This window comes from Oryctolagus cuniculus, chromosome 19 (assembly GCF_964237555.1).
Source record: "Oryctolagus cuniculus chromosome 19, mOryCun1.1, whole genome shotgun sequence".
NCBI lineage: Eukaryota > Metazoa > Chordata > Mammalia > Lagomorpha > Leporidae > Oryctolagus > Oryctolagus cuniculus.
This window is the reverse complement of record NC_091450.1, coordinates 11955714-11972600: the sequence shown is the minus strand read 5'-3', so window position 1 is coordinate 11972600 and position 16887 is coordinate 11955714. Positions and strand designations below refer to the sequence as shown.

Below are 16887 nucleotides of genomic sequence, written 5' to 3'. Positions count from 1 at the left end.
GAAGTGGCTGCAAAGATGGAGGTAGGTGGCAGGAGAAAGGCTCACCCTAGCCTTCCTAGAAGCAGGTGCAAAGGAGAGAGTGTGGGGTTAAATCCCTGGCTAGTGGATCACAGAAAGCAGGATCGTTCCTGGGGAGCAAACAGATTTTTTTTTAAGTGTGTTTATTTCATCTACTTGAAAGACAGCGCAGCAGAGAGAAATCTTCATCCGCTGGTTCACTCTCCACAAATGTCTATAAGAGCCAGGGCTGAGCCAGAATGAAGGCAGGAGGCTGGATCTCTATTCGGGTCTCCCATGTGGGTGGCAGGGGCTCAAACATTTGAGCCATCCTCTGCTGCCCCAGGAGGTATTAGCAGGGAGCTGGATCAGAAAAAGCAAAGTAGCCAGGACTCCAGCTGGCACTGCAGCTGGGAGATGTAGGCATCCTTTGGGGCAGCTTACCCGCCACGCCCAACACCTGCCCCGCTGGGATCCCATCCTAGTGACAGCCCTTGTCCAGAGGTGTCTGAAGGGACCTGCCATTCCTCCACCCTGTCTTCTCCAAGATGCCGATGTGGCCCTCAGACAGCTCCCAGGCGTGAGCCTCAAGGGGCAGTGACACTCCCCACCACTGTGGACACCGCTAGAGTCAGCCCCGATATCAGCAGCTTCCATGGCCATGGGGTCTGCACCTGCACATGGATTTAGCCAATCACAGACCGGAAATATTTTTCTTAAAACTGTGTCCAGGAGCAGGCTTTGTAGCACAGGGGGCTACGCCACTGCTTGGGACAGTGGTACCACACACTAGAGTGCTGGTCTGAGTTCCCAGCTACTCTGCTTCAGAGCCGGCTTCCTGCAAATGCAGCCCGGGAAACAGCAGGTGATGGTTCGAGTGCATGGTTCCCTGCCACCCACCTGGGAGACCCAGAATGGAGTTCTGGGCTCCTGGCTTTGGCCTGGCCAGCCCTGACTCTTGCAAGCATTTGGGAAGTAAACCAGCAGATGGAAGATCTCTCTCTGTCTCTCTCAGTATGAGTCAGTCTCTCCCTCCCTCCCTCCCTCTCCCTCTCCTTCTTCCTAACCCTCTCCCTCTCCCTTTCAAATGAATAAAAATAAATACTTTTTTAAAAACCTACATCCATACTGAACAGGCACAGACTCATTTTCTGGTTGCTCCCAACAACACAATATAACCACTGTCTACACAGCACCAGCCGTGTACTCTGTGTTCTAAGTCATCCGGAGATGATTTACAGCAGGCAGAAGGGTGTGTGAAGCTCCTATGCAAATACCACTGCGTTTTACCAAAGGGACTTGAGCATCTGCTGACTTGGTATCCACAGGGGTCCTGGAAACGTCTAGAAGGACCAGAGTGCGCGCTCTCTCTCTCTCTCTCTCTCACACACACACACACACACAGCACAAAACACCCTAGAAAGACAAGAGTGTGCACAAACAGGCAGCACAGAATACCCACAGTGATCACCTCTGGAGAGGAGGAGGGAGCTGAGACGGGTAGGAGAGAGCTGGCCTGTAGGGACTTAATTTTAAAACATGAGGGCTCCAGTGCCACCACTCAGGCGATTCTGCCAGTGCCAGGCTAGCAGGAGCCAAGGCCGAGGCCCGGCTCTCAGCGTCTGGCTCGGCCTGCAGGGAGTGGGGGTGGCAGTTAAGGCCTCCACTGTGCCAGCCAGCGCGGCTTACCGCGCCCCAGCCACCGTGTGAACCCCAGAGAAGGCACAAGGCTCAGTTTCTTCTGTAAACTGAGGCACGAGTGAACCCTTTGCTGAGGACTGTGTGGGATGCTGCAGCCCTTGGTTTTGTCCAGCGAGGTGACTGACACCTGTTCCCTCCGAAGGGCCTCCCACTCTGGTGACTCTCAGCTCAGACTCACCCGGAGAGGGGGCTGAATGGGACCTACAGGGTGCTGTGCATCTCCGCACCTCCCGCTCTCCAGGCGCCCCCCTCACCTGCCCGACCCCCGCCTTGATCTGCCCACCTCCTCCTGTGTCCTCTGGGCCACCTTGGTAATCTGAGCAGATCAGATGGTGCTCCCGACTGTTGCCAGAAGGGAGCCAACAAGTGTGGCTAGGCAGACACCCCATCAGGAGAGCCTGGATGCTCACCCCGGGCTGCGCTGTGCATAAAGGCCCGCACTTTCCACCCCTTGCAGGGAGAGCGTTTCTGTCTTCCCTGGTGGTAATTTGGCGGAACCAGTCACTGAAAGCCGCCCGCGCCGTCCTTGGCGAAGAGCTATTTCCTGATTAATTCCCAGCACGCGCTTGCTCTGTGTCTGCACTAAACAGAGAACACATCCGTATAAACATGTAGAAGAGTGCTTTGAGAATCGGCGTTTCTGACAGCCGGCAAATAGTAGCCTGCCGTCCCGCAATTGGGTGATTGAAGCGGCTTCCCGGGGAGCTCCCCAGCCTCACGCTTCTCGTGCTGAATTGAAACCTCTCTGTTTCAGAGCACCCGACGTTTCGCCCGGCATTCAGGAGGGCCAGAGGGGTGCTCGGCATATAGTGGACATCTCTGAGGTCACAGAGCGGGGAGCCGGATCGGAAATGGAGCAGCCAGGACTTGAACTGGCGCCCATGTGGGATGCCGGTGTCACAAGCAGCAGCTCAACCCACTGCACCAAAACGCAGCGCTGTAGTGGAACCTTTTTTAAGGTTTGAAAAGACAGAGTTTGGCCAAAATGAAGTAAGAATGCTGTCTGGGGCACGCGGAGGCTGCGAACCGTGACAGAGCGAAAAGCAGCCACGTGGGGCTTGGTGAAGAGGTCGGGGTTGGAGATCCGAGTAATTGGGGGGTCATGTACGAGACACGTAGTGAGGGGGTTCAGGAAGACTGGGAGCCCCGGGTGGAACCTGGCGACAGCAGCCCATTGGGTCAAGGCCCAGCCAGGGAGCTTGGGCAGGGACAGCCAGTGAGGCAGGAGCCAAACCTGGGGAGCTCAGCGCCACAGCAGCCCGGGGCAGGCAGTCATTTGAAGGGAAGGAGTGGCTAGCGGCACACTGAGCTGCCGTGCCTCCCAAGCGCCAAGAATTTTCCACCGGCTTTGGCAGTCCACAGGACCCAGTAGCAGGACACTTGTGAGAGTAGAGCGATTCCCCGAGGACGGCAGGCGTCCATCAGACTCGTCCTGTCCGGGATAAACACAAAGGCAGCATGTCGCCCTCCTTATCCGTGCCCTGGGCAGGCGGTGGCCGCGGAGCCGCAGGGACAGCAGCAGGGAGAGCGACCCTGGAGGGGGATGGGCAAACCTCAAGAGTGACTATGCTAAGTGGGAAAAGCTGGCCACACCCAGTCCTTTCCTATGAAATGCTGGAAAATGCGGATGGTCCATGGATCCACCGTGATGTGAGGTGGCTGGGTGGTGCCCCGGGCTGGGGGCGCGGAGGCAGGGAGGGAGGGGCGACAGGGGTGCCAGGAAGCTTTGGGGGTGAAGGTATATGCTCAGTCTCTCGGATACGCACGTGGTTGTGTGGGTGTGCGTGCTTGTTAACGCTCACCAAGTTGCACGCTTGAGACGGTTTCCTGCGTGAGGTATGTGTTCTCTTCCTCCATAAAGCTGTAAAACGAAGAGTTTTTCTGTGAAGAGGAAGAGACGAGCTGGGCTGTGACAGGAGGAGGTGGGGCTTCATTTTAGGGACAAACAGAGACGCGTAGAATTCCTGCGTGACACAGGAGCGCTGTGGTTGGGGGAGGAGACAGGAAGGCGAGGTGGGGACCCTTTCGTGAGCCATGTGCTGTGCTGGTGGGTTGGGATGCAGCCCATCTGCCTGAGCTCTCCGCGTCCCTACGTGAAAGGAGTCCCCCGGAGACTGCCATCGTGGCCATGGCCTTGGTCCCCACGCCCGGTCCCCGTAGCTTGCCCCTGGCTGCAGCCACAGCTGAGCTGGGACAGAGCCAAGTGTGGTGGCTGCTGCAGCTGCTTAGCCCGTGCCCTCGGGGGCAGCCTCCAGCAGCAGTGGGTGCGTGCCCCAGCCTCCCAGACTGGGGAGGGACGATCATGGGTGCCAACTAGGGGTTCCTCAGGGAGCCACGGTTGCCCACAGCTGTGCCAAGCTCAAAAGCACGTTTTGGGGGCAGGCGTGGCGGCACAGCAGATTAAGCCGCTGCTTGGGATGCCTGCATTCCATATCAGAGGGCCAGAGTTCTGGTCGCACCTCCACTTCTGAGCCAGCTTCCTGCTAATGTACTCCCAGGGAGGCAGCAAGTGCTCGGGTCCCTGCCACCTGCATGGGAGACCTGGGTGGGGTTCCTGCTTCCCGGCTTCCATCCAGCTCTGGCTGTTGTGGGCCTTTGGGGAGTGAACCAGAGGGTGGTGGAAGGTCTGTGTGTGTGTGTGTGTGTGTGTGTGTGGCATCTGTTCTCAAATTTAGAATCAAAGGAAACACGTTTGGGGCTCTCTTTGGCCCCTGAGCTGCCAAGCAAGCCGCCCTGTTTGTGGGGTGCCCAAACAGGGACATGTGTGGAGCCCAGCAGGGGCACACCAGGCCTCCCTCATGCAGACGGCCCAGGAACACTGCTAGGGGCACCGGCAAAGCACAAAGGGTTTCACTATGGGGCAGCGCTGAGGCCGATCTGCGCTCAGAGAAAACAACCTCCAGGGCGATGCGACATTGAGGCGGAAGCAGCGAGAGCCCTTAGCAGGCCATCAGAGCCATGCCGGCGGGAGGTGGCAGCCGAGTCCGGCACTCAGGGAGCCTGTAGCAGCCGGCGCAGAAATGAGACCGAGCCTTATTTAACATCCCCGGGGCCGGAGCCTTCCCAAAGCCCACGTCTCTAGCGTGTCCCGCTTTGCTTTTCCCCCGTCTTTCCCTTACGTGGCATGCTACATCCAGGTGAGGCCTCATGTCTTCATTTTCTTGCAATTTTGTGTCCCCAGGATCTGGACATCGGTGCCAAGGACGTGAGGCTTTATGTCAACGAGAGCCTCATCTTCGCCGGCGAATTGGACAGAGGCGGCGGCGAGGCCCCGGCCGACCCTCGAAGCGTCCTGGTGGAGCTGAAGAGCGAGAGGGCGGAGGACACGGCGGGCCCCAGGGTGGCCGGCACGGCAGGGGCCGGGGACCTCAGTGGCACCTGCTCACAGCCAGCCGAAGCAGCCATGGTGGGCGCCACCGCCTCTTCACAGGGACATTTATTTAGCCAAAGGACGGATTCTGCTGATGGCTGGAAAGACGTTTTGCCCACCGCAGGAGAGGATTCAGAGTCATTGGCAGCCCCCGTGGGCACGAGTGATGCCCCCGGGGCCCCCTCGCCCTCCCCGCCAGGGAAATGCCCTCCCCTGGATGCGGAGCCCTCCGGGATCCAGCAACTGGAGAACCTCACGGGCCGGAAAACGCCTGCGCCGCTGGGGAAAACACCACCCTGGCTGCAGCCTTCTCCCAGCGGGCAGGGCAGAAGGCAAGGAGGCAGGAAGCCGAAACCCCTGTGGCTCAGCCCAGACAAGCCGCTCCCAGCACACAGCGAGGGCCCTGGAGAGACGGAGGCTGAGGAGAGAGGCCTCCAGCTGGAGCCAGGGCGGGTGACCAGCTGGAGCGTCCTCGCCGGGGAGAGGCCCTCGCGGGGGCCCCCCAAAGGCTGCGGGGATGATCTCGACATCTTCGCCCAGCCCCCCACCAGGGAGCGCCCTGCCAGTGGGAGGAGGAGCGCGAGGAAGGAGGCCCTGGGCAGTGGTCATGGGGACGAGCAGCCGGACAGCAGAGGTGAGCTCCGACCCGGCACCGTCACTTGCCAGTGCCCCCTGGTGGCTCCAAGCTGCGTGGCTCCCTGGACCCAGATCCCGGCGTGGGGTCACGAGACCAGAGGCGGTGTTCAAATGGAAGAAGTAGGCAGGAGGCAGTGTGCATGTTAAACTCCTAGGTGGCCTCGTCATTACGGAGATACGTCCTTGTGCCCGTTTTCTTATAAGACATTCCCCAAGCCCCATCTACAGGCTGCTGTTCTGCCCTCGATAGATTCAGTGATCTCCAGTGCCCTGACTTTACACTCAGTTGTGCTGTCAGAAAACTCACCTAAGCCCCATGAGAAATAGCAGCGGATTTCCCTGGGTGTCGGAAGCACTATAGGGAGTGGTGGGGACTGGGGCAAACTAGTGAGCGAAAGCCCAGCTGAAGGGGCAGCTGCTGCTCCACCCAGGCCTCCTGTGGGCTCCAGGAATGGCAGGCGAGTGTGCCAGGCCCCCCTGCCTTTGTTCAAGAGAAGCCAAAGATGTGGAAAACGCTGGCTTTTTCAACACTGGCAACTCACAGAGGTTATCTTTAAGCAAGCGTGTGTCCACACGGAAAGGCACAGAGCTCCCTGAGGGCGTGCTGGGCATCCCCAGCTCTGGAGGGAGGGGACTTCAAGGGCTGGGGGTCGGAGCAGCCGCCCTGAGGTTTCGCTCCAGGGAGGAGTGTGGCCTCGTGGCTGGGAGGCAAACGCATCGGCTGTGTCCACACGGGCCTGGAGCCTCTGCTTCTGCACCTGCAGTGACCCCCTGCAGCTTCCCAGGCCTTGGAGCAATGAGTGAGACGCTGGCGTCAAGGGTGTAGCCTGCGGCATGGGGCCCAGGGCTCGCAGTGCTGCCGGTGGTTCCTGCGTGCGGCCTTTCTCAGAGTGCTTGGGTTCACTTCCCGCTCCGCTCCCCGTTCCAGCTTCCTGCTTCGCCCCAATGAGGCAGCCGGTGATGGCCCAGGGCCTGGGTCAGGCCAAAGTCGGGAGCCAGGAACTCCATCCGGGTCTCCCGCATGGGTGGTGGGGACACGAGTACTCAGGCCCTTCTCTGCTGCCTCCCAGGCCCGTTGGCAAGGAGCCAGCTGGGAAGTGGAGCAGCCACTGGCGCTCTGATCGGGGAAGAGGGCATGGTAAGCAGTGGCTCACCACGCTGCACCACTGTGCCCAGCCGTGATGCTTCTGTTTTTAATGATCCTACCGGCATCTGCTGTATTAGGGAGTGTCTGGTAGGCACTTAGATCCTGCCAGGGTCTGCCATTTAGGACATCAGAGCAAGGCCCTCAGATGCTCCGTGCCCTCCCGCAGAGCCGACCCCTGTGGCTCCCCAGCCTCACCGAGTCCCGGGGCCCACCCCTGCTGAGATTTAGCCCTGAGACTGGGTGTCGGGGAGGAGAGCAGACTGGGAGAGAAAGACCAAGAGGCACTTGGAGGGCAGGTCCCCAGCCACAGCAGGTCCTCTGCGGTCTGGGGAGGACGATGGGCAGGAGGAAATGCAGTGATTGGATGCACGGCTGTGGCGCAGGCGTGTTCCCCACGTGAGCACTACGCCTCACACCACAGCCCCATTCTACAGAGCAAGCCTGAAGTTCAAGTTGCTTCCCTAGGCGCACACAGCCAGTTAGGGCTGGAGCGGGATCTGAACCCAGGCAGGCCAGCCCCAGCTTCCATGCTTCATGCCTTCACCTTAAGGGGTCCTGGGAGAGCCAGACCAGTCCAAGCCCCCTGGGGAGCCTGTGGGGGTTGCAGGGTGACAGGCATTCCTGTAATATGCCTACATTCTGAAGACTTGGCCTCGCCTGATTTCTTCCCTGATTTCACTGCTCGGCTCATTGGCATGTTAAGAACCAAGCCCCTGAGATTCCATGCTCGTTAAGCAGGTCATGCTTTAAAAGGGAAGTTGTGTAGACATTTGGAGTTAACTCATTACCCAGAGCCAGATCCCTTGCAAGTGGGGAAAGGCACAGGGCAAGTCCTCCAACGACCCTCTGAGTTCCCCCCCCGGGATCCTGGGTCCAACAGAACAGCCGCGGGGATGACACCTGCGTCTCAGAGGGGCCTCCGCCCCAGGGCCAGTTGATGACGAGTGAATGAAATCTCATCGGCCCAGTTGGGAAGTAGTGAGGGGCCTGTAACCCAAAGGATGCTCAAAGGGCACTCACCCCAAAGGCAGGAAAGACGCTGCCTGTCGCTCAGGACTGGAGGGAGGAACCAGAAGCTAGCATCTGCCCCGTCTCTCCAAGGCTGCTCTGCCTCTCTGTGGGCCCACTTCCTCCCTACATGGGCTGTCTCTGCTCTAGCCCCACAGCAGGAAATGACCTCAGAGCCCTAGTGTGACGATGCCTGGGCTCCAGCGCCAGAGTCTCAGGGCAGAAGCTGATTGGTCCACTTGGGATCAGGTGTCCACTCATTGTCCAATCAGCAAAGGCAGTACCCTCAAAGTGCTTTTCCTCCTGTTTTAGCAGCAATTGAGGCACACCTCGCAGTGGTGCGATCAGCTTTTAGACGTTAAAGTTCAGAGCTTAGTAGTTCCTATTCATCTCGCCCCGGGAGCATTTTGGAGTCTTGGGTCCCATCTCCTCATAATTAGCGGCCCCTCCCAGACTGCGCCAGCTGCAGACTGATTTCCGCTGTCCATCCAGATGTAGGAGGGAAGCCTTGGCACCAACTGGGCAAGCAGTGACCCCAGCGGCTTCTCCACTCCCAGAGAGTAGCCGGTGGTGCAGGCACAGAGACACGTGGGGCCCCAGGCCACTGTCACGGCTCTGTGAGGTCCTGGAGAAACCCGGAGAGCACAAGGCAGGGAGAGTAGGTGAGGAAGCCACTGCAGAACGGAAGCCAGGGCCCTGCCTTTTCGCTGGTGCCCCCAAGGCAGAGAAACATGGGCCGAGTCGCTGCCTCGTGAGTTTTGCTGCTGTCGCCTACAGTGCCTGCGAACCAGCCCAGGCTGTTCACGCAGTCTGGGGAAGTCAGGTCACGTCAACGGAAGTCCTGGCGCTCCAGATGGGGAGTTCCTTCTGCCAGCTGTTAGGGCGCGTGCCTGGGAGGAGAGGATGGAGGAACTGCTGGGATCTTTCCGCTGCACACGAGAAGGGGTGGGGCGAGGGAGAAGACAGGTGCAGGAGGGCTGCCAGGTGGTGGGGAGTCCCCTGGCCCGCAGGCTGAACCCAGGCGTGCAGAGAAGTGCTGCTAACCAGCCCTCTCTTTACCGACACACACTTGTGAAGCACTTCTCTGCACCGGCGGTGTGCCAGGGTGAGGTGGCAGAGAGGGCCTCTCCGAGGACGTGGGTGACTAGAAAAGCCAGCCAAGTGGGCACCTGGAGGTAGAGGGCATGGCGGGCGCCAAAGTGCGGAGGCAAGACGGGACCGGCTGTGTCCCCGAATGGAAGGGAGCGTGGCGGGAGCAGAGGGATCATGGGAGAGGCGCCAGTGGGGTGAGGTCGCAGGAGTCAGCAGGCACCTCATTGAGGCCCCGCGGGCGTGGCAAGGCCAAGATGGCTCTACTCTCAGTGCCGGAGAGAGCGTGTCGGTTAGGTATGTGGGGCTGGGAGTGGCGGAGTGGACGCATCTGGACCTCCGAGTGGTTGCTGGAAATGGCATAGGATCCAGGACTTGACACAGGAAGTTGAGCGGCACCTATGTGGGAGCCAAGAGCTGGAGGAGGGCGAGAGACAGAGCGGAGGGCTTGGGACACTCTCGGACCTCGGGACACTCCCAGACCTAGGGTGTGGGACAGCGCACAGTTGTCACAGACCGTGGGTAGGTGTGGGGGAGCAGCAAGGGATGGAGCCTCCCAAGCCAGTGGGGGTGGAGGAGGGGAGGGAAGAAATAGCAAGTGGCAGAGTGCTGCCTGGGGTACCAGCATGGAGTGAGGACTGAGAGAAGACTGCAGAGAGCTTTCGGGAATCGTGGGATGCCTGTGTACGCAGTGGACAGGAAGCCCCCCAGGGTTTGACTTCAGACACAGCCAGATCTGGGAGCTCACATGATGTCATCAGGACTCTTTCCCAGCACCCGGCCTGCTACAGTGTGGCAGAGTAGCCCTCTGGCGACCCCGCGCGACTTCTGGCCAGCCCAGTTGAAAGAGAGTCCTTCCTTGAGCCCAGCTTGGGAGGGGGCTGCCAGCCTGCACCTGGTCTGCAGGGCTTGCGCCAGGAGGAAGGGTAGTGGAGTTGGGGTAGACAGGACCCTGGCACCACAGGGAGGAAGCAGAGAGCCGGGCGGGGTGGAGGGAGGAAACAGGACAGCGGCCAGCCCGAGCCCTGGGACCGGGTCTGCTTCCCGTTCCTGTCTTCTCGCTTTGGGAAGAAAGATTTATGTGTGTCTGTGGGCAGGGAGGCAGCGGGTGTCGTGGGGAAGGAATGATGGAGGATCCTGGAGAGAAGTAATTGATGGACTCGAGCGCCTTAGGAGACAGGCAGGAAACGGAGAGCAGGGCCCAGGGCAACGTGAAAGGAGAGAAAACAGAACGTCAAGGCCATCAGCCACTGCTTCACTCTCTCCAGAGTGACACCATGGATGGCGGGCGCGGCAGGGCTTCGAGAACAGGCTGGGTGTCGGGTGCCCCAGGCAGCGCCCTCTAGGGGCCGTACCCACCTGCTCCGCGTGCCATCCACCTGGCTGCTTGGCTTTCTTATAATAGCGTGGGTTCTTGATCATGAGACGTCCCTGGGAAAATGCCATTAGAAGCTGTGCACATTGTCCAAGGATGCTGCCTGAAGCTTCCTCGTCCGTGCAGGGAGCTTAGGAGATGAAGCAGTCGGAGGTCCCTGCTCCCCCGGGTTCCGCGGCCAGGCCTTCACCCCTCCTGCGACCTGTCTTCCAGGAGACACCTGGTCCACCAGGACCCCGCCGCGCTCCAGGTGGTGCAGTGAGCAGGAGCTCACACTGCACGAGTCCTGGGACTCCCTGAGCGCCTTTGACCACTCCCACCGGGGCCGCATCTCCCACCTGGAGTTCCAGGGCGACATCCTGGACGAGTTCCTGCAGCAGCAACAGAAAGGCAGCCGGCAGGGGGCGGGCCAGGACGGAGCGTCCCCAGGGCTGGACGTGCGGGACACAGAGAGCGATGCCCGTGCTGCCGACGACGACGGCGACAGCGACTTCCAGATCCCTGTCCTGCCTTACGGGCAGCACCTGGTCATCAACATCCAGTCCACCTGGGGGGACAGACACTACGTGGGCCTGAACGGGATAGAGATCTTCAGCGCCCAGGGGCAGCCCGTGCAGATCGCGAGCATCAGGGCGGATCCGCCCGACATCAACGTGTTGCCAGCCTATGGGAAAGACCCTCGAGTGGTGGGCAACCTCATCGATGGGGTGAACAGGACCCAGGACGACATGCACGTCTGGCTGGCCCCGTTCACGCCGGGCAAGCCCCACTACATCTGCATCGACTTCACGCACCCCTGCCAGGTCGCCCTCATCAGGATCTGGAACTACAACAAGTCCCGGATCCACTCCTTCCGCGGCGTGAAGGACGTCACCATGCTGCTGGACGCACAGTGCGTCTTCCAAGGCGAGATCGCCAAGGCCTCGGGAACCCTCATGGGAGGTACGGTGTGCCCGCGAGAATCTGCTCGAAGCCCCCTGCCCCCCGCCCCAGGAAGAAAGATAAGCTCACGGGGCCGGCCGAATAGATAGGTCTCCTCCCTTCCCACGGTATCTATGGGCGGGCTGGGACCCACTGTGCTTAAACGCCTCCTCCGAGTCCCTGTCTTAGTAGGGTTCTTCATCAAGAGGAACGGCTGTGGTTAGGGCTGCAAGGGTTATGGGTGCGGGGAAAAGCTGGCCTCCGCTGATCCCGATTGCGCTCTAGAAAGTGAGCAGATGACCCTTGCCCTGTCTCCCCACCCCAGGCTTGTGGATCATTGACAGGAGCCTCGGGTGCCCAAACTCACCCAGTTAACCTGGTGCTCAGGGGGCCTGAATCCCATTTGCAAATGTGCTAGGAGGATGAGGATCACAGAGCATGAAGGCTGATGGGTTTAGGTCAGGGGTGGGGCACGTCTGGCTTGCGGGCCATATTAAAGTCCCCCCCCAAACCCCTCGGTCTGGCCCTGCCCCAAGTCAACCGCAGGCGGAACCGTCGCCTAGTACGCCCCCTGCAGGCTCATTTTTCAGCTGGTAATTTTGCATGGCCCGAGAATGATGTTAGAAATAGCCACGCAGCCCTGAGTGCAAGAGAAGGCCCCCCCACCCCGGGGCTGGGGGGAAGGGAGAGGAAGGGGGGCAGCGGGGGTGGGGCTGGTTAGTTTCCCGATCTCTGGGCCCTCAATGTCTGGGGGTGGGGTTGACCCTTGGCCTTCCCGGTCTGGTCCGTGGTGCAGCCCCGGAGCACTTCGGAGACACAATCTTATTCACCACGGATGACGACATCCTCGAGGCCATATTCTGCTCGGATGCGACATTCGACCTGGACGTGGAGAGCCTGTGCCACCTGCAGCCGGACGAGGCCCTGCAGAGGCCCAGCACGGCCGACAGCGAGGGGGACGAGCGGCCCTTCACCCAGGCTGGCTTGTGGGCGGATGGCTGGGTAGGCCTGGGGCTGGGGGCCGCGGGGTGGGCACCCCACATGGATTTCCTTCTCCCAACCCGGAGGGCGGCGGGGAGAATTAAGATGGATATCCTTGAGTTGCTGCTGCTCGTGCTTTGACATCACCCATTTTTCTGCTTCATTTTCTGCCCCGTGTATCATATTTCACTCGCCTCGTTTTTTAAACCGAAGTGAAGAAAGTATTCAAATTTTAATCAAAGCCAAAAGAAATCATCTCTGTGTCATCTATGTAATTTAGAGGTTGGCAGTCTCAGGGTAGGTTTTTCCCCCCCTGGGTTGCTTTTTGATCACTTGCTGTTGTTTTTGATGGAAAGACCAGAAATGCTTTTAATAGGCAGATTTAGCATTAAAATAAAGCTAATCACAGGGAAAGTTTCCTGAGTGTGCTGGTGAGCCAAGCCCAGGGCCCGGTGCTGCCGCGTTCAGCGCCCATGAGGCTGTTCCTATTAGAAGGGACGATTACCATGCCCACGGAGGAAACAACCAAGGCTTAGACAGGTCACACGTGACTTCCCCCAGGGCGCATGTGAGAGTCCTGAGGTTTGAACTTGAATGCTGGATTCTAATCTGTATGCTTTTAAAACTGATACACGGTGGCCGGCGCTGTGGTGTATCGGGTAAAGCCGCCGCCTGCAGTGCCCGCATCCCATATGGGCGCCAGTTCGAGTCCCAGCTGCTCCACTTCAGATCCAGCTCTCTGTTATGGCCTGGGAAAGCAGTAGAAGATGGCCCAAGTCCTTGGGCCCCTGCACCTGGCTCCTGGCTCCTGGCTTCAGATCTGCCCAGCTCCAGCCATTGCAGCCATCTGGGAGTGAACCAGCAGATGGAAAATTCTCTCTTTCTGCCTTTGCCTCTATGTAACTCTGCCTTCCAAATAAATAAATACATCTTTTTATTTTTTTTTTAATTTTTTGACAGGCAGAGTGGACAGTGAGAGAAAGACAGAGAGAAAGGTATACATCTTTTAAAAAAACTGATAAAAATTTGTAAAGATGTATTTATCTATTTGAAAGGCAGAGTTACAGAGAGGGAAAGACAGATAAAGAGATCTTGCATCTGCTGGCTCACTCCCCAGATGGCTACAACAGCCAGGGCTGGGCCAGGCCAAAGCCAGGAGCCTGGAAACTCCATCCGGGTCTCCCAAAGCTGCCGCTGCTTTCCCAGGCTCATTAGCAGAGAGCTGGATGTGGAACAGAGCAGCGGGGACTCAGACTGGTGCTCATCTGGGATGCCGGCGTCACAGGCCATGGCTCAGCCAGCTGCATGGCAAGAGCAGCTCCCCGTAAATAAGAATTTGTAAAGTGAAGTAGGAGAGACCTGTGTGTCTGGGGACATTGTGGCAGGTGTGAGGAGAAGAGGGAGGGGGTGGGAGCAATCCAAACCACTCTCTGGGGCTTGGACACCCCCCCCCCCACCCGCACCTCCGTCTACTCACTAGGGTTCTTTCTTGTTTGAGAAAACCTCGCGCCTTGCCAGGCAGCATCAGGCCCTTCCCCTGCCCCATAAGAGCCGCTGGTAACAAGGACTCAGATGCACAAGTGTTTCTGGGCCAGCCCAGGTCACTGGGCACAGAGCCTGCGCACAGGCCAGAAATGCAAGAAAAGACCTGAGTTGACCTGGGCACAGGGTGGGCCGCGCTCTGGGAGAACAGCAGGCAGCCGTGTGGGTGTCACTAAATCACTGGCCTTTCCCTCTGCTTCTCCCCCCGATTGGCGTGCAGGGCCCAGGACCAGAGCTGCCCCCCAGCGCCCCTGTCCCTGAAGTCACCACACCAGAGCCGGGCATCTATCACGGGACCTGTGAGTACCTCTCCTGGGGTGGTCTCAGGTGGAAGGAGGGCCTGCAGGGGCCGGGGGCGGGGGTGGGGAGCTGCGTGCCTTGGACAGTTGGGCGGGTCGTACACTGTGCAGAGAGACAGCAAACCTTGCGGCGAGCAGGCGCAGAAGCCAACCGGTGCTCCGCTCCGAGGCCTAGCAGGGCTACACACCCTCAGACAAAGCGGCCTCTTCCAGTTTGCCCTCCCAGATGGCGGTGTTTTTGCATTTTACATGCAGATGCACCGTGTATTAGGCTGCAGTCGGATCCCAGGGGTGCAGGACGAGAAGGGGTTCAAGCTGTGTCTTCAGACCCCTCACCGAGCAGTGAGACCCTGCATCCTCTGCGTGCACCCAGGCTGCCAGGCCCCCGGACCTCTCACAAGTCGGGAGTCCCGAGTTTAATAGGAAAGCTCCAAATTGTTACCTGTCGGTGCTACTTTATTGTTGTTGTCGTTAAGATTTTATTTATTTATTTAAGAGGTAGAGCCACAGACAGTGAGAGGGAGAGACAGAGAGAGGGGTCTCTGTCCACTGGTTCACTCCCCAGATGGCTGCAACGGCCGGGGCTGTGCTGATCTGAAGCCAGGAGCCAAGAGCTTCTTCCGGGTCTCCCACACAGGTGCAGGGGCCCAAGGACTTGGGCCATCATCTGCTGCTTTCCCAGGCCACAGCAGAGAGCGGGATTGGAAGTGGAGCAGCTGGAACTCGAAGCACAATGGCTCCCATATGGGATGCCAGTGTCACAGGCAGTGGCTTTACCCGCTACACCACATCACCGGCCCTTGTTTATTTATTTGCAAGGCAGGGGGGCAGAGAGGGAGAGACAGAGAGAGAGCTTCCATCTGCTGGCTCATCCCCAAATGACCACAACAGCCGAGCCAAAGCCAGGAACCAGAAACTCCACCCATGTCTCTCACAAGGGTGGCAGGGGCCCAAGCACCCGGGGCCATCCTCTGCTGCTTTCCCAGGTGCATTAGCAGGGAGCTGGACCAGAAGTGGAGCAGCTGGGACTCGAACCGGCGATCCTTTGGGACGCTGGTGTCTCAAGTGGTGGCTAGCCTGCAACGCTGGCTGCAATGCCGACCTCAATAGTCCCCCTCTTAATCCACGCACACCACATCAGCACCTTCACATCCTAAGGAACCCTCAGGCCAAGGTCACAGCTGACTGTGGGCCCGTTTCCACACCCTGTTAACAGGCGCCAGGGACACGATCCTGGCAGTCTGGCTTCCTTCAGTTTTTCCTGAAAACAAGAGCTGTGACGTTGTCATGCTCCCTCTCCCGCCTCCCCACCGCCCTCTCCCTCTAGACTGAAGCTGGAACATCTCTGAGCTCTGGCCCGAGCCCTTGCTCCCCTGGCCCCTCGCCGTCGCTGGACCTCAGCCTGGGAGGCCTTCCCTCTCCGCCCGCTGCTGACACTGCCTGTTCCCTGCTAGGCTGTGAGGTGGAGTTTTGGGGGAACGGGAAGCAGCCACATCAGGGCCTTGGGCAGCTGCACAGGGAGTTGGGAAGTGGGGATGGCCTGAGAGCTACCCAGGGTAGAGTGACAGGCAGGGTCCTATGCACCTGTGTGCACACGTCACTGGGTAGGGCTGCCCGGGGAGGGAGTGGGGGGCTCTTCAGGCAGTGCAGCCAGTAAGGGACCCCGGGGTAAGCTGTCAGGGGTCCGCCTTTCCAGCCACTGGAGGGCTAAGCCCCTAGTGTCCCCTACACCCCTGCTCTTCCTCATCAACCCCACTGAAAAGTCACCTCTCCCTCCCCCTCTCCACGAGGACAAATCATCTCTTAGAAAAGAGGACACCGGCGCCGCAGCTCACTTGGCTAATCCTCCACCTGTGGCACCAGCACACCGGGTTCTAGTCCCAGTCGGGGCGCCAGATTCTGTCCCGGTTGCCCCTTTTCCAGGCCAGCTCTCTGCTGTGGCCCGGGAGTGCAGTGGAGGATGGCCCAAGTGCTTGGGCCCTGCACCCCATGGGAGACCAGGAGAAGCACCTGGCTCCTGGCTTCGGATCAGCGCCGTGCGCCGGCCACAGCAGCCATTGGAGGGTGAACCAACGGTAAAGGAAGACCTTTCTCTCTCTGTCTCTCTCTCTCTCACTGTCCACTCTGCCTGTCCAAAAAAAAAAAAAAAAAAAGAGGAAGCCGTCTGATTTCGAATCCTCACTGCATCCCAGGGCCGTGAAGGGACAGGACAACTTAAAAGACCCAGCTAATGTTGGGCGAGAGCCTGGCTGAGGCACCCTCATCTCCCAGGCAGGCGCCAGGCCGGGGCTTCCCTGCCTTCTCCCAGCGAGCGCTCCCAGCTCCTATGGTGCCCATTTCCCAGATTGGATAGAGCAGCCGAGGCCCATCACACAGCTGTACTGAAGCCTGAACGGGAGGAAGCACGTTTGAGAACATGGTGTCCCCGTGTTCCTGTGTTCATCGGGTTTCTTTTCTTTCCTTTTCTCTTTCCTCCCTCCCTCCCTCCCTCCCTCCCTTCCTTCCTTCCTTCCTTCATTTCAAATCCATATTCGAGCTGAGTTTACTGAAAAACAGGATTTGGTTTGGTTCCGTTTTGTGCAGCTAACCAGGGGCCACTGGTTTCTCACGTTGCTGGCTCCAGATGGAAAAAAGGTGTTCTCAGACCGTGGTGCCTTGTGCCACCCCTCTGCTCCACTTTCCTCCCTGTCTCCCTCCTGCCCTTCAGTCCTGTCCATCTGGGGATTCCTGGAGGTCTGGTTTATTCACTTATTGATTTTTTATTTATTTAAAAGGCAGAGTGATGCGTCAGAGACAGAGAGGGATCTTCCATTAGCTGGTT

The 16887-nt window shown here is 59.1% G+C and overlaps 1 protein-coding gene across 11 annotated transcripts in view; it reads left to right on the top strand.

The window, feature by feature from the left end:
- The window catches only part of KATNIP (katanin interacting protein), a 186647-nt gene that overhangs the window by 155259 nt on the left and 14501 nt on the right, over positions 1 to 16887 (top strand). For 10 of the 11 annotated variants that reach the window (XM_051847554.2, XM_051847549.2, XM_051847546.2 and 7 more), the window contains 4 exons: positions 4880 to 5702; positions 10450 to 11265; positions 12041 to 12246; positions 13988 to 14066. In XM_051847554.2, the coding sequence (XP_051703514.2) occupies positions 4880 to 5702; positions 10450 to 11265; positions 12041 to 12246; positions 13988 to 14066 (1924 nt within the window). The remainder of the gene's footprint in view (positions 1 to 4879; positions 5703 to 10449; positions 11266 to 12040; positions 12247 to 13987; positions 14067 to 16887) is intronic. The other variant, XM_051847547.2, reaches the window with a different exon arrangement.